Source organism: Antechinus flavipes, chromosome 5 (assembly GCF_016432865.1).
Source record: "Antechinus flavipes isolate AdamAnt ecotype Samford, QLD, Australia chromosome 5, AdamAnt_v2, whole genome shotgun sequence".
In the NCBI taxonomy this organism is placed as follows: Eukaryota; Metazoa; Chordata; class Mammalia; order Dasyuromorphia; family Dasyuridae; genus Antechinus; species Antechinus flavipes.
In genome coordinates, this window is record NC_067402.1 from 224474215 (window position 1) to 224497578 (window position 23364).

The 23364-nt window shown below is 36.6% G+C and overlaps 1 protein-coding gene and 1 pseudogene across 1 annotated transcript; one reads left to right on the plus strand and one right to left on the minus strand.

Annotated features, from left to right (window-relative positions):
• Positions 1-3396: 3396 nt before the first annotated feature.
• Positions 3397-4043, minus strand: LOC127538706 (origin recognition complex subunit 6-like; annotated as a pseudogene).
• Positions 4044-14216: 10173 nt separating this feature from the next.
• On the plus strand, positions 14217-23017 carry KRT4 (keratin 4). Its single transcript, XM_051963374.1, has 9 exons — positions 14217-14738; positions 17867-18081; positions 19186-19246; positions 19769-19864; positions 20469-20633; positions 20907-21032; positions 21481-21701; positions 21963-21997; positions 22135-23017. Exons 1-9 carry the CDS (start codon positions 14250-14252, stop codon positions 22305-22307), a joined length of 1581 nt encoding a protein of 526 aa, XP_051819334.1. The 5' UTR covers positions 14217-14249; the 3' UTR covers positions 22308-23017.
• Positions 23018-23364: the final 347 nt, after the last annotated feature.

The window sequence follows — 23364 nt, forward strand, 5'->3', positions numbered from 1 at the left end:
TCCTGTTTCTTGCAAAATCAGCAAGAGTTTGCCCGATTATCTACATTATAGTATATGGACATGAATAAGATGGGGACCTCTGAATTCACTGACACAGAAAATTCCTGTGAAGTCAATTCAAAAGCCATTTTTCAGCTCTTAGTATATATCACGTATAGTGTTAAGTGTTAGAAAATGGCTCTTCCATCAATGCAGGCTGATGTATCCTTTCAGTAAGTTATATTCTTATAGAATTGCCTAGGGCACTGAAAGTAATAAAACTTGAGCTGTCTCATTACCGAGCATGTGTCAGAGATCTTCCTAGCTTCAAGGCTAACTCTATATGCTATATCACACTTCCTCTATAAAAGTCAGTCAACTAGCATTTATTAAGCCCTACTCAGTGTCAGGCACTCTAAGCATTATGGATACAAAGAGTTTACAAGGAGCTCATGACTTAAAGAAAGCAACTATTCAGATAGACGTATACTTACAAACTTGGAGGAGTCTCAAAGGGAAGACACTAAGATCAAGGAGGACTGCCAAAGACTTCACTTGTGCTGAGGCTCAAAGGGAGTTAGGAGGTGGAGATGAGGAGGCAAATGTTCCAGGCATGGGACATAACCATGGGAAACTCTCAGAAAATGAATGTGTAAAATAATAAGGAGGCCAGAATTCCTAAATCATAAAGTTCATGGAAGGAAGAAAGTGTGAGAAGATTTCTAACCTTGATCTTTGTCTTTTTTCCTCAGGCAATAGTTGTTTTTAGTGACAATTGTAACATATCAAAGTAAAATGATTTCTACTCAGAATAAAGAGAGACTTGGGTTTGAGTCACAATCTTGTTGTCTATCAGGGCTATTTTGAGGGAAGTACTTTTTGACTTTTTATTTTCTTTTCAAATTTATGACTTTCTTTTCTTTTTAAATTTTGAGTTTCTCCCTCTCTTCTATTCCTCCCCCATCCACTGAGAAGACAAGCAATATGGTGTCTATACTTGTGAAACTATGCCAAAGATATGTCCACGTTAGCCACATTTCAAAAAAAAAAAGGCAAGAGAAATAAAGTTAGAAAATTATATTCCAATTTGTAGTCAGAGTTCATCAGTAATTTGTGGAAATAGATGAATTTTTTTATCATGAATTCTTTGGAATTTTCTTGAATCATTGTATTGATTAGATTGGCCAAGTCTGTCACAGTTGATCATCATTGCTGTTTCTATGCAAAATGATCTTCTGGTTCTTCTTACTTCACTTTGCATCTCTCATATAGATCTTATCAAGTTTTTCTGAGATAATTTCCCTTGTCATTGCCCACAGCACTAAATAGTATTCTATAACAATCATATGCCACAATTTGTTCAGTCATTCCCCAATTTGTGAGCATCCCCTAGGCAGTCAGAAAAGGATACAAGGACACTCTTAAAACCTCTTTTAAGAACTTTAGAATTTATTGTAGACATAGGAGACACTGGCATAGGACCACTCAACATAATACACCTTTATTTTTAGTTTTTCTATGTCTTTCTGTTTCAAATGTATCCTTTTTTAAAAAAGACTTTGTTGGATTTTAGTTTTTTAATCCATTCTGCTATTCACTTTCATTTTATGAATGAGTTCATCCTACTCACAGCCGTAGTTATAATTATTAACTGTGGTTTTTCCCTCTATCTTATTTTCTTCTGTTCTTCTTTTCTATTTAGCTTGTAACTATTTCCTCTTTAATCTATTCTCTCTTTTATCATTCTCTCTCCTCTCCTTTTCTGTTTTTCCTTTACCCTCCTATTTTCCTATTGGGGAAGTTATATTTCTATACACAGCTGAGTTTGTATATATATATATATATATATATATTCTAGCCTCTTGAACCAATTCCAATGTGAATGAGGTTCAAGCATTTCTCACCACCTCTTTCCATTCTCACCACCTCTTTCCATTTTCACCTATACTATACAAACTTCCTTGAATGCCTTTTTAATGTGAGAGAATTGTCTATATTCTTTCTCTCCCTATCCCTTCTTCCAGTATAGCCCTTATTCTCACTTAATTTGTTTTATTTGCTTGTTTGTTTTTGTTTTTGGAGATAATTCCAACATAATTGATTATGCCATCTGTCTAGGCAAACTTCTTTTAACTGCTTAGAGGTTATAAGTATCATCTTACCATATAAGAATGTAAAATAGTTTAATTTTTTAAAGATCCTTATGATTACTCTTTCATGTTTACCCTTTTATGCTTTTCTTGAGTCTTGTGTTTGAATGTCAAATTTTCTGTTCAGCTTTTGGTTTTTCCATTAGGAATCTTTGAAAGTCCTCTATTTTATTAAATATCTCTCCACACTTCTCTTCCTCCAAAGATTATACTCAGCTTTGCTGGGTAGGTGAGTTTTGGTATAATCTATTGTCTTCTGGAATAGCATATTCCAAACTCTGACTTCTTTAATATAGAAGTCACTAAAGCTTTTGTGATCCTGACTGTGGCTCCACAATATTTGAATTATTTCTTTTTGGTTGCTTGAAGTATTTTCTTTTTGACCTGGGAGCTCTGGAATTTGGCTATAAGAGTTTTCTTTTGGGGATCATTTTCAGATGGTGGTCAGTGGATTGTTTCAATTTCTATTTAATCTTTTGGATATAAGATAACAGGGCAGTTTTCCTTTGTAATTTCTTGAAATATGATGTCAAGGTTCTTTCTTTGTTCATGGCTTTCCAGGTAGTTCAATAATTCTTAAGTTATCTTTCATTGATCTATTTTCCAAGTCAATTGCTTTCCCCATGAAATATATCATATTTGCATCTATTTCTTTCACTCTTTTAACTTTGTTTTATTGTTTCTATGATGTCTCATGAAGTCATGGAGCTTTTACTTGCCCAATTCTAATTTTTAAGGAATTATTTTATTCAGTGAAATTTTGGACACAGAAATCAAATTTACTATCTTAAAGTTTCAGTATTTAATTTAAATTAAAAGATTCTCTGATTCTAAAAAAAAAAAAGCAAAAGTCAAATGGTATGAAAACTTATTTGCCTTGCTTTAAAATGAGTAACTAATGTGTCACCAAAAGTGCAAACTAGAGTATTGTTTCCTTAGATTCTCTTGGAAGAGAACACACACATTTGGTGGGCAACTGGAATCTCTATGTCAAATGACATTATGGTGAATTTTGTCAAGCTCATTTCCAATTCAGGAACCAGGTCCCAATGCCTTAGATGTGACCTCTGGTTACCTTTTGTCAGTAATCTCACTGAAATGTGGAAATTCAGGGTGGAGGTAAAAAAGTTTTTCTTGACTTCCCATATTTGGTACTTTCCAGGAAAAAGAACCCCAAGCATATTGCAGCAAGGCTTTCAGAATTCTTGCTCAAGAGCAAATGCTAATGACCACTCATCAATGCTCACTGAGAAGGACAGAGTCATGATTAGTGGCAAGGGTTGTCAGATGATTGAAATAATTTCTTTTGTGCTTTGGTAGCATTTTCTAAAATTTTTCTTTTCTGTTATTCAATCTTGTTTTCAATATTATCCATCTTGTTTTAAATTTTCATTTTGCTGCTGCTTACATGGAGATTCTGTGTCATTCTTGGAATAATCAACTATAATCTTCTTCTGTCATTTGGTTAATGGAGAAGCTGAATTGCTAAGTTTTCCCTTAACTTGATTCCTTTAACTTTTCCAGTTGCTTACAGTCTATCAAAAACAGATTTCTTTACACCAACTGTGGCCACCATTTTGTCTTTATTTACTTTTATCTTTAGGACACTGAATGTTGAAAACATGATAGTTGTCTTGAAAAGGGGTTCGGACAAATTTAGATCTACTTTCTATAGATCTAGAAACTGGGGAAAACTAATTTCATACCTCTGTAATATTTTTGAAGCTATGTTTACTGCCTCTATTCACTTAAGCTATAATCTAAGTCTTTTATTTCATGATTTGAATTGAGGTCCAGCAAACACTCAAAAGACTTAAGATAGTTTTGATACATCTTGTTCAAATCAGAAAGTTTAACTAAGTAAGTTATGTCTAAAAGTCATCTCATACTAGTGGCAGTAAGGTCCAGACACATCGTAACAAGTTTTCCCTCTACCATTCTTATTGTTTTCTTCCAGGAATTCTTGTTGGGCTTGGATTCAATTAGAATTTTTCTTGAGATTTTGTTTGTAGGTATTTTCACTTTGTTGTCTTTTTTTTTTTTTTTTAAGTTTAAATCTTCATTTTCCCTACCACTCTCGTAGCTTTTTAAGGTCAAATTATTATTTTTGTTGTCTGCTCATTTTTCCAATCTGTTTCTTGACTTTGAATTTTATGTTAAAGTTGGGCTCTGCTCACGTGGAAGTTGAAAGGTGCTGTGCCAAGCTTTAGACTTTTTTTGTGTATGCAGCTGTTTTTAGAGCTAGTTCTTGGGGTCTGCAAGTTTTTTTTAATGCTTCCAAGGTGTTGTGATCATGAGAGATGTGTAGACACTGTTCTTCTGGTTGGCACTCTGGCCCAGAAAGGATTCTTGATTTTCTGCAACTAGAAGCACTAGTGTTATCTTTGCCTTGGAAGTGCAGCCAGGGTCCTTGATCCTTTGTGACTACTCCTGCAATCTGCCCCTCTCTGCTCTGCAATTGTGATCCAGAACTATGTATGGATAATAGAGTTGCCAGTCAATTCCAGCTGTACCCATTGCTCCCTGAGGGTCCTCTATAATCTCTTTCGGACCTATTTTCTAATCCATTATTTTTGGGCTGGGAGCTCTAGGAGTTGCTATTGCTGCTGTATCTACTGTTACTGTATCTACTGTCTCCAGTGTGGGATCTGCTCAGGTATCACAAACTTCTGCTACCTAAGTTTCCTTAGATTGGAAAAATGTCTCACCTGGATTTTTTTTTTTTTTTTTGGCTCTACTACTATAAAATTTGATTTGAGGTATTCTTTTAAAGTTGGAGGGGAGGGGCAGTTAGATGGCACAGTGGATAGAGCACCAGTGCTGAAGTCAGGAGGACCTGAATTCAAATCTGATCTCAGACACTTAACACTTCCTAACTGTGTGACCCTGGTTAAATCACTCAACCCCAATTGATTCAGCCAAAAAAAAAATAAGTTGGAGGGGAAAGTTGGGAGAGTTCAGCTGTATTGACTCTTGGCTCTGCCTTCCCTTTTCTGACCTTTCAAATGGTGTAGAAAAGTTAATTATTAACAAGTGTATTATTGGTAAGTGTATTCAATTTATAGTCAGAGGACCTGGATTCAAATCTTAGTTTTGCTACTTGTTACCTGTGTCTTTTTAGGCAAGTGATTTAATTTTTCTCAGACTCAGTTTCCTTATCTGTCAAATGAAAGATAGGGATTAGATGGTAGGTAAGGTCTTTTCTAAGTCTTTGAACCTATTATTATTAAATATTCTAAGTTTGAGGAAGGGTCTTATATCAATCTAAATTAGGCTCGTTCACTACAACAATTGAAATTAAGGCTTTCTATAAGATTTTGAGGAATCTTAAAAGGAGACTTGATTATTTTGTCCTACCCATATCAATTTGTATATCTGATAACAAATACCTCTTCAAACGAGTAATTATGTGGTAAACCAGGACTTGTATAGAGAGGGAGAAAAGAGAAAACCAATGTACAAGACTTCCATATCCAAAAGAGAATGGTTGAAAGACATTCTTTCTATTTGTCTGGAGATGGGGGGAGATGGGGCTGCTGAGTCCTCCAAACCTGTGTCCATATTGAGGTGGTAGTATGTTAGTTCTCTCAAGATAATTTCAAACTTTTCCTTTTGTATATATGAGTCTCATCCTTGATGATTCCTGTTTTTTATGGCCATCAATGATGATTGATGGGCCACAAGTTCTTATCTGTTATTTCTGCTTCCAGATCTAGTCACTGGGGATGGTAATTAGCTGAGAAGTGTGAGAATATGAGATTATAATGTCTCCTCCTTACTTAAGGATGATTAATTAGAGAGATACACAGTATCTTATCCATTATCCCAAATACTATGAGGTTGTTTGGGCCCTGATGAGCCCTGTGTAAGTAACCCACTTTAGTTTGTTGTTCATACACTTCATGAGAGAACTTCCAGGGAGGCAGCAGTGATAAAGAGATGAGATGGGAATATCTGAATGGTAGTTGGAACTTTGATGCTACATTCAAAAAGATTTTTATATTATATATATATATATATAATATGTATATGTATACATCTACATTTATACATATGTAGATGATACCCTATATAAAATATCCATTTAATAATATATCAATATATAATATCTTTATATAAGTATAAACTATATAAATATAATTATATAAACAAATTTTATGTAAACATAAAATATAAATATGCAAATTATATAAAATATAAGTATGCATATTTAACATAAACACAAATTTATATAAATATACAGTACATATTTTATATAGAATTTTTTTTCAGCAACCAATATCAGCTTGTATCCATTCTCTGGTACATGATAAATTAACATGGTACATGATAACATGTAACAGTGTCTTTAGGTCCTCTCCAATCTCCCAGGGTCTGTGTGTGTGTGTACTGCCATCTCCTGACCCTTACCTTCGGGCATCCCCCTTACTGAACTGCTGACAGTTCCTTCCCCGTGCATTCACCCTGAGAGCTAAGCTAGCTTCAGGTCTCTAAAACTGGGTGACTCAGGGTGACTTAACTCTAAGTGACTGAATGGAGAGTAGGAACAGGTTTGACAGAGGACAGGAGCATTTTCCCATATCACCCACCTGGGTTGGAGTTGAGGGTGTAAAGAAAATTTTTGGTATAAATAATCCCAGAACTAAATACAAGGGCTTAACTCAGAACCCTGAAAAGCCTTTAGCAAACAATCTCTTACCTTCTCCACACCCTAGATAGCTTCTCATCTTGTTTATGGAAAACAGAGGTGTCAAGGGGAAAAGGGAATTAGCAATTTTAAGTCACCTACTATATGCCAGGCACTATGTAAAGCACTTCAGAAATAGTATCTCATTTGATTTGGGTAACTAGAAGTATCTTCACAAATCAATACAGTGTATAAATCTGATGAGAGGTTGAGAGAGAGGGAGGCAGGTTTTCAGGAATCCAGTTGTCTATTTTCTATTCATACCAAGACATAACAAGAGCTGAAGGACTCTTTGGAATAGGTTGTTTGTTCCAAATTTCACAATCTAGATAGTTTTTCCTAGTGGAGCCTCAAAAATATTTAAAAATTATTGAAGATCCCAAAGAGCTTTTATTTACATGGGATAGAGTTAATTGCTGTTGATTATATTAGATATTAAAATCAATACATTAAAATGTTTATTATTTTGTTTATAAGTGATACATTCATTATATGTTAACATAAATAATAATTTTAATGAAAAACTATTTTACAAAACAAAAAATAGAATAGAGGCATTATTTAATTTTTTTTATAACTCTTTATATTTTAAAGATATTTTGTAACTTTTAAAATATTTTAAAATTTTCCTTAGTAATTTTAAAATGTCTGGTCTCATAAAAGATAACCAGATTCTCGTACTTGCTTCTGCATTTAATCTCTCATGATATGTTATTTTGGTTGAAGTATATGAAGATAATCTGACCTTGCATAAATATGTAGTTAGAAAGAGTCTCCGAGTATCCAGGGGTCTGAGACCCATATGTTGCGAACCTCTGATGTAGTGGGAAGTGTGCATTAGGCTGTCTAGATTTGGTGATATACTTTGTCCCTCATTAACCATATGACTGTGGGCAAGCAATTGAGTCTCTATTTCCTTGCATGTAAAAAAAGAGGCCAATTATATTTATTTTGTTTATTTTAATTCTCAGAGGTAAAAGGCACTCCCACTTGAATTAGAAACTCCCCACCTCTCAATGTAGCCTATTGGGGCTTGACTTAGATACTTCCAGTGATCTGAAAGAACAATAGCTCACATTTATAGATTGTGCTTGATGGTGACAAGCTTTTGATAGAAAAAATAGTTATTTTATTTTTCCAATCAACAAAATCTATTTCCTTTTCCTCTTACTCAGAGGAAGAAAACTCCCACAAAACTCTTGTCACAAATGAGTGGAATTAAGCAAAGCAATTCACATATTGATCATGTCCCAAAAACTGTGTGTTTCCTTCTACATCTTAAGTCTCTCATCCCTTTGTCAGAAAAGAAGTAGCTTGCTTTATCAGGGTTCTCTGGACTAATGCTTGGACACTACATTGATCAATATTCTTTAGTCTTTCAAAGGGTTTCAAAGCCCTCAACTATAATCCTCACAGCAAATCTGTGAGGCAGATCCTATTTTTCCAGAAAAGGAAATTGAGGCTTGCAGATACTAAGAGAAGGGAAACAATAGAGCTGAGATCCTCATCTGTAAAATGGGGATAATAACAAGAACTGTACCTCTGTTCTAAGAGAATGGTTATAAGGACAAGAATTTTGTAAAGCTGAGAGCGCTGTCAAAATGTGAGTTGTTATAAAAGTTGCACTAGACTACTTAATAAAAATTGCTATTTCTATTGCATTATAAGTTTTGCAAAGCACTTTTAACAAGTCTAAGAGATCATAGTATAAGCATTTTGATCCCATTTTGCAAATGAGGAATTGAGATCCAGAGGGTTGTGACTAGCCCAAGATCATGAAGCTGGGACTTGAACTCAGATCTTCTCTTCATTACAGAAAAGTAAAGTATTATTGGGTCCCATTTTATAGCTGCAACTCTGTTATTATAAGCTCTGGCTCACAAACATCCCCAGTAAAGCAAATAAGGGATGCCCATAAATTGGTATAAATGGGTGAAAAAGTTGTGGTATATAAATGTAATGTAATACTATTGTGCTATAAGAAATGATGAGCAAGTGGGTTTCAGAAAAACCTCAAATGACTTATGTGAATGGATGCAAAATAAAAGGAGCAGAACCAGGAGAACAATGTACACAATAACAGAATCATTGGAGAATGATCAATTGTGGCTGACTTAGATTTTCTCAGTAATACAATGATCCAAGACAATTCCAAAACACTCATGATAGAAAATGCTATTCATATTCAGAGAAATAGCTGTTAGAGTCTGAATGCAGATCAAAGCATAATATTTTTACTTTTTTTGGTATTTTTCCTTTTGTTCTATTTTTTTCTACAACAGGACAAATATGTAAATATGTTTAAAATGATGTATAAACTTTATCAGATTGCTTGTTGTCTTGGGGAAGGAGAATGGGAAAAAGGATGAAGGGAAAAAATTGGAATCTAAAATCTTTCAAAAAATTAATGTTGAAAATTGTCTTTGCATGTAATTAGAAAAAATAAAATATTATTAAATTGAAAAAAATCCTAAAAAAAATCTCTAGATCATAAACTTCCCCAGTGAAGCAAACAAGAGATACATAGAGAACAGAATTGGGGTGAAGAGGCCAAGGTGAGACAACAGGAGGGTGTGATGGCAGGGTAATATTACTGAACAGGAAGGATTAAGGGCCTGGGATTGGGGAATTCAGTTCTTGTTTATCCACCCCTGTCTTAGCTTCCAACCCACCTTTCCACTTTTCATTTGAAAGAAAATAGAAAAGATGAGAGAAAACTCCCTGAAAATGGATTTACTAAGTTCATTCAGTTCACCTAGGTGTTGGTGCCTGCCCAGTCACATTCCTGGCTTGGTCTATAGGGACTATACCTAATATAGAAATCATGTTATTTTCCAGCTTTCTCTCAGGTTTGTTCATTCCAAGGAAGACTTTTGAGGAACCAGAAAAGGGATTTGAATTCTTCTAGGAAAGATCATATCCATATTTATGAAGGGAAGTTTAAGGTACTATAAAGATTTCATTTGACTTGTCTAAAAAGAACTTATTCATTTTGGCCCTCAAATCCTTTAAAAAAGATTTCATTTAAAACATTTGTTTTCCTTCTCTCTCTCTCTCTCCCCATTGAATAACAAAAAACCAAAGCCAAAATAAAAAAAAATCTAATAGAGATAAACCCTGTATTAAATATTCATAGTTTAAGCAAAGCAAATTCTTAAATTGGTCATGACTAAAAATATGTCTCATTCTGCATTTTGAGTGCACTTCAGTGCCAGGCGGTAGATATTATATTTTATCATTAATCCTCTGAAATGATATACTATTACTTATTCATCCATTCCTCAATTGATAAGTATCCCCTTAATTTCTAATTTTTTCCCATTACAAAAAAGCTACTAAAATATTTTTGTATATAGGTGTCACTTTCTTGTCTTTGATCTCTTTAGAGATAGAGTTCTTTTTTAAATTAAAGCTTTTTATTTTCAAAACATATGCATAGATAATTTTCAGCATTCACCCTTGTAAAACTTTGTGTTTCAAATTTTTCACCTTCCTTCCTCCCACTTCCTTCCCTAGACAACAAATGATCCAATATATGTTAAACATGTGTAATTCTTCAAAACATATTTCCGCAATTATCATGGTGCATAAGAAAAATCAAATCAAAAAGGAAAAAAATGAGAAAGAAAACAAAATGCAAGCAAATGGCAATAAAAAAGTGAAAATACTATGTTGTGCTTCATACTCATTTATCACAAGACTATTGGAATTGGCCTGAATCACCTCATTGTTGAAAGGAGGCACATCCATCAGAGTTAATCATCACATAATCTTATTGTTGCTATGTACAATGATCTCCTGGTTCTGCTCATTTCATTTAGCATCAGTTCATATAAATCTCTCCAGGCCTTTCTGAAATCAGCCTGCTGATTGTTTCTTACAGAACAATAATATTTTATAACATTCATGATTGTTTCTTACAGAACAATAATATTTTATAACATTCATATACTATAACTTATTCAGCCATTCTCCAATTGATGGGCATCCACTCAGTTTCCAGTTTCTTGCCACTACAAAAAGGGCTGCCACAAACATTTTTGCACATATAGGTCCTTTCTCCATTTTTATGAATAGAGTGATTCCACTAATAGGGGAATCCCTTAGTCAAAAAGTATTCAATGGCTTAATTAGTTGAGAGGTATAGTTTCAAATTGCTTTCCAGAGGGATGGGATCAATGCACAACTCCACTAATAGTATATTAGTATCTGGCCCTTGAATTTAGTTTGGGTAAGTGAATTTATCTGTACAAATCTAGCTGTCAGACTATAAAGAAGAGTAGGGTCAATTATTGGAAAAGACTCCTTTGGTTATAACACATTGCCATGAGCAGAATTCCTATAATGAGTCTGAATGAATGGGTGGAGATTTAGAGAGAGGAAGAGACACAGGCTCTTGTTCTTTGAATTATGGGCACACATTTTTTTTTTTTTACACATATAAAAATAAATCTAGGAGCAACTGGTCAGAGATAGAGATTTCAATGCTAGCGGAATGGGGATTTGGTTGGGGGTGAGGAATTGGAAAATAGTTAATCTGAAAACGCTTCCAAGATGAAGCAAACTTTGAGCAGAAGCTGGATGAAGGGAGAAATAGCATTTAGTGACTGACTCACACTGTCTGTAAGTGGAGATAAAAGATCTGGGTTCTAGTTCTCTACATTTACTTATGTGGAAATCACCCTCCCTTTCTGGACAGCGGTTTTCTTTTCTTTAAAATAAAGAAGTTGGATTAGATGATCTCTACCCAGTTTCCTTTGAAAGGAAGGAAATTAGCATTTATCAAGTTCCAACTATCTGCCAGGTACTTTATATGTATAGATGATTTAATCTTCACAACAATCCTGGGAAGTAGGTGCTATTATTTTCTTCATTCTGTAGTTGAAGAAATTGAGGGAACAGAGGATAATTGACTTACCCAGCTAGTGTGTGAATCTGGATTTGAACTCAGGTCTTCCTGGCTCAAAGTCCAAGACTCTAACCACTGCACCATCTACTGCCTTCTGGGAGAAGGCAACCTTGGTTGGTGGAGACATTGGAGAACAGCCTCAGAAGACAAGAGAGCATGAGGTGTGTGTGTGTGTGTGTGTGTGTGTGTTGGGGGTGGAAAAGAAAAAAATCTGTCTAGGTAGGAATTAAATGATTGGTAGAAAGGGATGAATGGTATAGAGGGAGGGGCTTTGAATTTGGTTTTCAGGGCAGGGACTCTCTGTCTCCCTATTGTGATAATATATGACTGATAAAATGAAGCCTTTGTGGTCCTCAAAGGCTTAATGAGTAGGTATTAACTGACTCACGTCCATGCCTTTCTTTCTTGGAAGGGGGTGTTGAAGACAGACCCTACTTGCCTTTGGATTCCTGGGGACCTTCCCTACTCTTACTGTCTTTAGATTTCCCAGACACCTTTTCATTTCTCTTTTTGGGCAATAATGGACATAATAAACATGATGGATGGGGAGAGAGAATTCAGGGGTTAGCATAGAGGAAGATTTTATGGGGGGTTAAAATAAGAGGAAAACAATGACAGTGATTGATCCCTGGACCTTCCAGTTACTTGGGTCTTTATAAAAGTCTTTAGGCACTTTCATCTCCACTTTCTTCATCTATACAATGAAGAGGCTCATTCCCCTTTTTCCTTTGCTTCTTTTAGATTTTTCTAGTTGGTTCATACAACTCATAATTATTCAGGATCATTATCTTTCCTGAGTGGATTATCCAGATTCTAGAATAGGTCTCTTCATTTTTTTCTCTTTTCCTTCTTCAAGAGGCTGCTTGGGCTAATAGAGCAGGCAAAGCACAAGGAATAAAAATCTGCTTCTTTGCTTCCGTCTAGCAGAAGCTGTTAAATTTTCCACAAACAGGATGGGCAATTAATAGGTAGCAGTAACATTTGTACCTAGAGTAAAAATTTGAATGGGAAACCACGTGGGAACATTAGGAAGGACACATATCATTTGGACTGATAAATTGTGTAGTCTTAATAACATCATCTTGGCAGCAGAGGCAATTTATTTATTTATTTTTGCTGAGGCAATTGGGGTTAAATGACTTGCCCAGGGTCACACAACCAGGACGTGTTAAGTGTCTGAGACCAGATTTGAACTCAGCTCCTCCTGACTTCAGGGCTGGTGCTCGATCCACTGTGCTATTTAGCTGCTCCTGGGGTAATTTATTTATAATGCCTCAGCATTTTATGTGGACATCAAATGGGCAAATTAGGACACAGAATAGAAAATACTCTCTAGTAGGACTTAAACTTTTTCCACTCGTGACTCCTTTTTGACCAAGAAATTTTTACGCAACCCCACTATATAGGTATATAAAGTAGATAAATAAAACATTTATTGATAATAAATAATAATTTTGCAACCTCCTACATTCAGCTACAAGATCCCATATGGGGTCATGAGCCATAGTTTAAAGAAGCTGGGGCTCTATAGGGAAACAGACAGCTTGTAGTGGTGGTGGTGCAAACCTATAATTTCTGCTGAGGCTGGTAGACTGTTTGAGATAAGGAATTCTGAAATGAAGTAAGGCTAAGTTTGATTGGGTGTCTGTCCAATCTGCTACCACTAAATCTGTCACCAATATGGCGGCATTGGTTGGTGCCAAAAGTGGGTAGACCATCCTCATAATGGAGAGATCACTGGCCAAGCAGTGAGAGGAATTGGATTTAAATTCTGACATGTGATTTCATCATACCTATGTCACTTAAAGTAATAGATGGCACAATGAATAGAATGCTGGACTTTGGTTCTGAAAAACCTTAGTTAAAATCCCACCTCAAATGCTCACTACCCTTACTAGCACTTAATCCCTGTCTACCTCAGTTTTCTTATCTGTAAAACAGGATAGTGTCTATCTTCCAGGTGAGAACCAGGTGAGATATTTGTAAAGTGTTTCACAAACAAAGTATTATATACTAGTTGTTACTATTATTATTACCACTTTCTTATGTCTGTTTTTTTCAACTATAAAATAGTGTCAAACAAGATGACCATTTAAAAAAGTTGTAAGTTCTATATTCCTTTGATCTAAAACTAGCTGGTGAATGGAAGAAACCATGTTCTTTGGTTCTCAGTTCCTTGATTCCTGAATACTGCTGAGTTTGCTTTTGATACCAGTGTAATAGAGAGCCCCTGCAGGCTATCAAGCAGGTACAATTGATCTGATCCAAGTAACTGTGCCCTCCGAATGACTTTTGTAGGTGTGTTTAGTGACAAAGCAGGTACAAGAAAGATGGGCTCTTGCCAAAGACCCAGCCCAAGGGATGTTTAGGATTTTTTCCCTTTTATGCCCCTGTAACCAAACCCAGCTGCTCCAGCACATATATAGGAGCCCTGAGCAGAAGGCTCTTCATTCACGGGCTCTGGCCTAATTCCCCTCTTGCTGTTGGCTACAGTTATCTGAAGGTCCTCTCTTCTCCACCAGTCATGATTGCCAGACATCAAGGCATCCGGGCCAGCTCAAAGGGCTTTAGCAGTGGGTCAGCAGTGGTGGGTGGGGGCAGGCGGGCTGCCTTCAGTTCTGCCTCTATCTCTGGTGGTGGAGGCCGCAGCTGCTCTTCTGGAGGCTTTGGCAGCAAGAGTCTCTATAACTTCGGGAGGAACAGGAGCATAAGTGTGGCAGGGTGCCGGCAAGGGGCTGGATTTGGATTTGGGGCTGGAGGTGCTGGAGGTTTTGGTGCTGGAAGCTTTGGTGCTGGAGGATTTGGTGCTGGAGGTTTTGGTGGGGCATTTAATGGCCAAGGGGGACCCAACTTCCCTGTGTGCCCTGCCGGTGGGATTCAAGAGGTGACCATTAACCAGAGCCTGCTGACCCCGCTCCACCTGGAGATTGACCCAGAGATCCAGAAGGTGCGGACAGAAGAGAGGGAGCAGATCAAGACCCTCAACAACAAGTTTGCCTCCTTCATTGACAAGGTGAGCTGGTCTGAGTCTAGATAGGTGCAGGTGTTAGGCTACAGAGCTCTGGAGTCTCACTCTGATTTGGAATCAGAGGACTTGGAAATGAGGGCAGACTCTGACAAATACTAGCTGAGAGATCTTGGGCATGTCATTTCCTCTTCTTTTCTGTTTTTTCTTCTCTTTAAAGATGTGGGTCCTATTTTATTTTACCTTTGTATCTCCAGGAGTTGCTTTGGGGTCTTGAACACTTAATGAAAAAAAATGACTAACTCTTGGATTCAAATCTCTCTATTGATTGTTATTTGTATGATTCATGACACATCACTTAGTTTGCCAATTTCCTGCTCTGTAGGATAGACATGTTTATGTGAACTAAATGGATTCTGTGGTTCTTTTCTAGATGTTATGTGATATGAAACAAGTTAGTTACTCTCTCTGGGTTTTAATTTCTACTAACAACAAAATGGAATCATTTCTCTAACTGAAGGGATCATAGATGAGTTTCCAGATGGATGACACATAGCATTCCACCTGGAGTCAAGAAAATCTGAGTTCAAATCTTGCTTCTGACCCTGGGGCTTTCACTTAATTTCTCTTTTCTTCAGTTTCCTTATCTATAAAATGAGAATTATAATAGCATCTTCTCCTCTTCAGAGTTGTTGTGAGAATAAAATGAAATAATTTTTGTGAAGTGTACTTTGCAAATTAAAGGTTTGCCACAAAGCACTATTTAAATGCTAGATGTGAATGTTACCTACTGAAACTAGTGGGTGAATTAAAAATATTATAGAAGCCAAAGTAATCCTACTGGTGAACTTTGAGCTCACAGGATGTGCTATGATATATTGAATAAGTGATAAATCCTTTGGTTTGTAAAGTGGGAATAATAATTCCACTTTAATGGTTTCCCTATTTTAAGAAAGTTTTGGCCTGGGGGAGAATATGGCTTAACTCCATTGAGGAGTTGATTAAAAACAAATCTGGGAAGAATGGTTTCTTCTCCAGCCCATATCTCCTTCAGGTTTAGCCAATGGACTAAGCCAAATATGATGGCTGGTAGAGGGCAAATCGACCTTCAAATAGCTGAGTCACACATTACGAAAGAATTGCATGAGTATGATCCCTGATACTTTTTCCCTAGTCCCTGGGACAACTCTTTCAGGAGCTCCACTCAGATAGACTCTTAAAATATGTCTAAATCTTTCTTATCCTATATACAAGGGCTAGATCAAGAAACATTTGAATGTATCTAAAAAGAACTGAATAAAAGAGCCCTGGATTTGGGATCTAAAGACTTGTGTTCAAATGCAGGCTCACTTACTTATCACTTAAATTATCTCTAGATAGATATTTAACTTTCCTCTCTGTGCCTTAGTTTTCCTTAGAAGACTTCTAATGATCCCTCTAAAATCCTGGTTCTTAATGATTTATTATTCTTGTTAAAGGCCAGGAAGTAGAGAATATTATGGTTAAAAAAAACTATATATATTAGTATCAAAACACATAACACATTATGTGTTCTAATGCTAAAGCTTAATGACCTTATCATACATTAGTATTAGAATGTATCTTATAATTTTAGCGAGTATCATTGACTCTCACTATTTACAGATCTGAAGACGATTTGAAACAACTTTAATCTTACCTTATTTTACTGGACTTAAACCTAGGTCATTTCAAACTTTTTCCATTTATATACTATATATCTTTCATGAACATTTTTTATTATTAAATTTTATTTTTAATTTATGGAATAAAACAAAAAAATTATAACAGTGTAATAAAAAAATGATTGCACACGAAACTGCAAATCTACTATATATAACTTGCTATTCCTCTCAAATATACAAAAGAATTATCATATCAATTTCCTTTTTTCCCCTTCCTCCCATCCTAGAGATGACTATCAATAGAGACAAATAGATATCTTTATATACACATTATATATATAATTATTCTCTATATATTATTTATCAGTTCTTTTTTTGGATGCAGATATTATCTTTTTCATATGGACTTTATAGTTAATTTGGGTATTTTAATAGTCAAAATAACATTCATTCAAAGTCATTTCTAAAATAATATTGTTATCATAATACAATATTCTCTTGGTTCTACTCATTATTTCATGCAAATCTTTCCATATTTTTCTAAAATAATTGAGCTCATCATTTCTTATTCCATCACAATCATGTACCATAACTTGTTCAGCCATTATTAAGTATGCATAATTATTTGCATGTTGTCTTTTTCTTTAGGATGTGAGTTTCTCTAGAGTGTACTTTTTTTTTTTTTGACTTTTTTTGTTATCTCCAATGATTGTCACAATGGCTGGTTACATTGTAAGTGCTTAATAAATGTGTAAAGGTTGACTAACTGTCCTTTCACTGGCATTTCCAAGAACATAGTAAAGAACCATGTAAGCAGAAATGTAACCACCATGTAACCACCAAAATCAAACTGAGAATTCACATTTAATCTAAGCCCTTATCCTGCTGTGACCTGCCAAGCTCTTTTCACTAGAAGAAAGCTTGTAGTTACTATAACTCTACTGGAAATCAGAGAAAGAATCTTAAAGATATAAATGTTTCATTTAAGAAATAGGGAAAATGAGATTTACTTGTTTCTAAAGTCCCATTGAGTTCTGAATTAAGGGTTATTCTTCCCTCTATTTCTAGTCAAAATTAGATGATTCACTCCCCATTTCCCCTTCTCTTCAAATGGAAAGCATTTCTCTTCTGGGAATTCCACTGCTGGAAGAGAAGAACTGAGTTATTCTGTTTTTGAACTGGTGGTTTCCTTCCAAGGCTTGTAGCTGAACTGCACTGCCCCAGGCTCTAGATACTGACACTAACCCTAACCCGACTCTCTGTCTCTCTGTCTCTGTCTCTCTGTCTCTGTCTCTCTCTGTCTCTCTCTCTGTGTCTCTCTATCTCTGTCTCTGTCTGTCTGCCTGTTTCTCTTTTTGCTGAGGCAAGTGGGATTAAGTGACTTTTTCAGGGTCACACAGCTAGGAAGTGTTAAGTGTCTGAGATCACATTTGACTCAGATCCTTCCGACTTCAGGGCTGGTGCTCTATCCACTGTGCCACCTAGCTGCCCTATTGGCTTCTCTTTTTTTATTTCTATTTTTTTTTATTGTAGGTGAGGTTCCTTGAGCAGCAGAACAAAGTCTTGGAGACCAAGTGGAATCTCCTGCAACAGCAGACGACTACCACATCTAGCAAAAACCTAGAACCTTACTTTGAGACATATATTAGCTGCCTGAGGAAACAGCTGGACAGCTTGGTCAATGACAAAAGCCGCCTACAGTCTGAATTGAAGACTATGCAGGACAGTGTGGAAGACTTCAAGAAAAAGTACGTTGTGCCTGGAATAGGGTGTCAGGGATTAGCAGTCTACCAGGAGCTTGGCTAGTTGATTTATGAAGTCTTTTCCCAGGTCTAACTTTCTGGAAACCCAATATCATATGCAGATAACCATTCTCAATCCATTCTCCTTAAACTTCTAGATATAGTTTAGAGTTGGAAATACTAAAGCTCAATAAATGAGTCCATTTTCCTTCCTCTAGGCATCCACATCTTCAATGAACTCAATAAGCTGAGGGTTAAATAATAAGCAAATGAATAAAGAATTGATTTTACATCACTAATAGCTTATTGACATCGAAAACCAAGTATCTCAAAGTCAACTTATCTAAAACAGAGCTTGTTATTTTTCCTCCAAGCCCAGCCCTCTTCCAAGCTGAGGTTCAAGAATCAGAGGCAGTTTTGATGTGCTAGCATGGTCAAATAAAAGGCTAAAAGTAGTGGAAATAGGATTGGCTTGGGAGTCAGGAGAACTAGTATTGAGTTTCAGCTCTATCACTTTTAGCTGAGTGATTTTGGGCAAGTCACATCTCTGGGTCCAAGTTATCCTCATCTGTAACATGAAAATTAGATTAAATAATTAGATAAAGATAAAGGTACCTTTCAGGTCTAATACCTATGATTCTGATTTCCAATTCTAACAAAAAGAATAAACTAGTGTAGCTTATCACATGAAATTGGAGACCAAATAAGCACATGGTGATGAGAAAATACAAGTATTTCTTCTTGTGTCTGTTTCTACACTGTACCAAAGAGGCTCAAATATTATTAAGAAATGGAGATGGCCAAATTGGGTGGAAATCCTGAATTCTTTTCCTCTGTTAGCATCAGATTACCTGGATGAGGATGCCCTCTGTGTGGCATTGAGTAGAGAAATTTTTAATTCCTTTTCCTTTGGAACAAACTTTCAAATTTTCTTTTTGCTTCTATAGTGTCAACACTGATTTCCAGATTTTCAGTCTTATGGAAGAATTCTGGAAAATTTAATTTTCAACATTTTCACCTGAGTATTTTATAGCCTCTTTGTGGCTCAAGACACACTAGCTAAATATGTTTTCCCTCTCCCACCCCCCTCCTTCTCTCTGACCCCAACAGATATGAAGATGAGATCAACAAGCGTACTACTGCAGAGAATGATTTTGTGGTCCTCAAAAAGGTAGGATGTGAGCTCTCTGAGGGACTGATTTTTGTTTTGTGATTATATCTCTGGAGCCTTGAACAATGCTCTTTGCACAAGTAGGTAGATAGTCAACGAGTGCTTATTGAATTGAACTGATGGTGAAGATGGAAGAAAAATTCCTGTGATACTTTTGCTTACCTTTTTTTGATCAGTCTTTAACTTGACTCATCTGGTTTATCCATTTCCATTGAACCAAATCAATACTCCAAACCAGACTCCACTTAATTGTGCCTAGGTATGTGAAGTCAAAGGGAATTGGGGGATTGATCCAGGATCTGAGAAATTTAGGCTGTGCAGATAGCTCATTTGATTAATTCATTCCCTTTCCCCCAGATAGACTTTAGAACTTCCCCTATAGGTAGAACTTGATACAGTATTGGCTACTGTCCCTTTAATTAGTTTTTTCTAACTACTTCTTCAAATCTTACTGAGATACTTCTTGTGGTAGTTCCAGTCTTTCCAGTAACAAAATATTATCTTATCTACCTCCCTTTGTAGGATGTGGATGCTGCCTACATGAACAAAGTGGAGTTGCAAGCCAAGGTAGATGCCCAAAATGATGAGATCAATTTCCTAAGGACCCTTTATGAAATGGTAAGAACTTCTTTATTTTCCTCTGGGTCTGTGATACTGGTGGTTAGAAATTATTCCCTGTCCATTTAAAGGAATTCTTTTTTCTTGTCTGAAAAACGAAACTAATTGGGAGAAGAACTCAAAATGGTGGAAGTGATCATGAGACAGAGATTCTATGGATGGACATGATTGGTTCTGTTATGGAATTCTTCAAGGTCAAAGATTCTATTGGTGAAAGTGACCCAGTTCCATCCTATGGGGTGCTCCCTGAGTAAAGAGCAGTGTAATGTTTTTATATGCAAATGAATATTTGAACAGTGACTATTGAACTAAATTGAATTAAGTTTTTGAAACTCAGTTATTGTAGAATAGTAGGATTATCCTCCTGCAGAAATGAATAGATCACACTCCAGTTACCACTTTAAAGTTACCAAAACACTTCCTTTACAACATCTCTTCCTCTATATAATGTTTCCTAGAACTGACAGCTTTAGACCAATCTGAGCCTTTATGGTCTAATCCCATTTAAATTGGAAAAAAAAACCCAGATTTTAAATAATCAGAAATCATTTAGAAGGACATATGTTTGGGTGCCAAGGTTAGCATCTATGTTTGTGCTTTGTAGGAACTATCACAGATGCAGAACCATGTCAGTGATACCTCTGTGATCCTCTCCATGGACAACAACCGATCTTTGGATCTGAACAGCATCATCAATGAGATCCAAATGCAGTATGAGGATATCATCCAGAAGAGCAAGGCAGAGGCTCAAAATCTGTACCAGAACAAGGTGGGTGATGAGAGAGTTATGGGGATGATCTAGGGGTAATGCTTCTGGAATTTCAAAGATCATTCCACCATTCATCAATATGTCCTTGGCAAATTTAAGTAAAAGCCTTGGCTAAGCAAATGATGCTTAATCTGCTTCAAAGGGTGCACATAGATGTGTTCCCAAATGAGGTAGAGATGATTAAGGATTATTTAATATTTGGGAATGAGTATTCATGCCTTCCAACTTGGAGAATGGAAAATTGATCCAACTTGGCATTTCCATGGTCTTTAGGTTCAACAGCTTCAGATTTCTGTTGACATGCATGGTGACAATCTGAAGAATACCAAGAGTGAGATCTCTGAGCTCAACAGGATGATTCAGAGGCTTCGGTCTGAGATTGAGAACGTCAAGAAGCAAGTGAGTGTGAAGGAGAGATGGGGATGGGGGGATGACAAAGCTGAGTAATGCAAGAGAGGCAAACAGATGAAGTGTCTAAAACAAATCAGATGGATACTTATCCTCTTCTTAAAAAGGCTAGAATAAGGAAACCTGGATCCAGGTCTTAGCTACTAACTAGCAGAATGATTTTGGATGAGTCATTTCTCAATCCTCAGTTTTCTGTAACAACAATAACAATAGCAAACAACAATGATGATAGCTAACAACTCTCTTAGATTTTTAAAATAAATGAGACATGTAGTATATATAACAGAATTATGAATTTGGAATCAGAATTAATAAGATTTTTTTTAAACATTGTAAAGTCAAAGGATTTGCATTCGAATCCTAACTCTACCCCCTACAATTTGTTTGTAGACTTTTCAAGTCTCTGTGCCAACAGTTAACACTTCCTTGCCCCCTATAGTGTCAAACTCTGCAGACATCTGTGAGTGATGCTGAACAGCGTGGGGAGCTGGCCCTGAAAGATGCCCTCAGCAAGCAGACTGAGCTGGAAGGGGCCCTGCGGAAGGCCAAGGAGGAGCTGACCCGGCTGTTGCGAGAATATCAAGACTTGATGAACGTCAAGCTGGCCCTGGATCTTGAGATTGCCACATACAGGAAGCTTCTGGAAGGAGAAGAATGCAGGTGAGATAGGGGTATAGGACTAAGATAAATAGCTATATCTGTTTTATACCAGAATAGTTTTCTAGAGAAGCATCAGACATGTAAGCATAAGGGACTTTAGTTAGACCTAAAAAAGATTTCCTTCAGAAACTGTTGTTCAAATGAAACAGGAGGTGTGAAAACAGAGAATTTTCTCCTCTGTTTGGGAGGGTGAGAGGAATAAATCCTGTTTAGATGCAGGGATGGCTTATGATTCACCCATGTATTTTTCTCATTCCACAGGATGTCTGGAGAATGCCAGAGTGCTGTAAGCATCTGTAAGTCGCCTTCATGTCTTGCTCATGTATTGAACAAAATTTGGATTTTGGGAGGTTTGATCTCCTATTTGTTGATCTAATGATCTAACCCAATATTGCTTATTAATTATTATTATTTTTGCTTCTCCACTCTACAGCTGTAGTTGGTGGCAGTGTCAGCTCTGGAGCCCTCGGAGGAGCCTTTGGAAGCTACTCTGGGCATGGGCTGGGTAGCGGTTTAGGCGGCGGAAGTGGCTTTGGGATTAGCGGTGGCAGCTCCAGCACCAAGATTGTCTCCTCCACCACTGTGGGCAAGAGGACCAGCCGATAATGGGGAGATGGCTCCCTGTATCCACCTGAGCACCCACAACTCTATCTCTTCCATTTCTGTTCCTCTTTCACCTTAAGCATGTACCTTTGCCCCAGGCCCTCTGGGTCTGGCTCTCAGGAACTGTTTGAGGATGAGATCATCCTCTTCTCTCACTCCTTATTCTCTTCCAAGGGTATCCTTGAGGGGATAGTGTCTTTGGCCAACTCTTTCTGAGTGTTTTATTGCCTTGTTGTTGCTCTGGATAGGCTTCTTGATTGGACTGGGAAGCAGTTATTACTTGACTTTCCATCGTGGTCAGATAGGGGAGAAAAATAGCTAAGTGGTCACCCCTCCTTTTAAATAATTGTGCCCTTTTTTCAATAATATGTTCCATCTCTTACTCATAAATGGAACTTCTCAATCTCTTAATCAGATTGCAATCTTCCCTTGGTGGACTTTGTATTCTCCTAAACAGACATGTTTCCACCCAGATTGGGATTTGTTTACGTGCCTGCAATAGATACATCTCCCATTTAAAATAGGCAATTTAACATCCTTACCTTGTTCATGCCAATCCAGAATTCATTCTCCATCACCAAAAGGGAAAAGTTCTGGTTCTTCAAGGTTGACACACAGTCAGTTGTCCTTTTACCTCCCCTTTCCTCCACTGCTCAATTATCTTGTTCTGTTCCTATTTTGATGTATACTCAATAAAATACACTTATCATTCATCCTGAGTCAATTGTATTTATAACTGAGACAGAAGCATAGTTTATGTGGCTGAAATTATTCAGATAGTTCATGTTACTGAGATAAAAATGGCTTACACTTTTTTTTAATGGACTCTTTGACAGTCTGGTGACACCTATGGATCCCTTCTCAGAACAGTGCTTTTAAATACAAAAAAATAAAATGACAAGGATTACAAAGGAAAACAATTATGCTGAAATACAGTTATATACAAGGCTGTAGACCCCGGGGTGAGATCCCTTAATCTACAGGCTTTGTCCTGGCTTATGATGTCCTCTGGCACTGAGAGGTTGAAGGAACTAAGAACTTTGAGAAATATTCATTTACA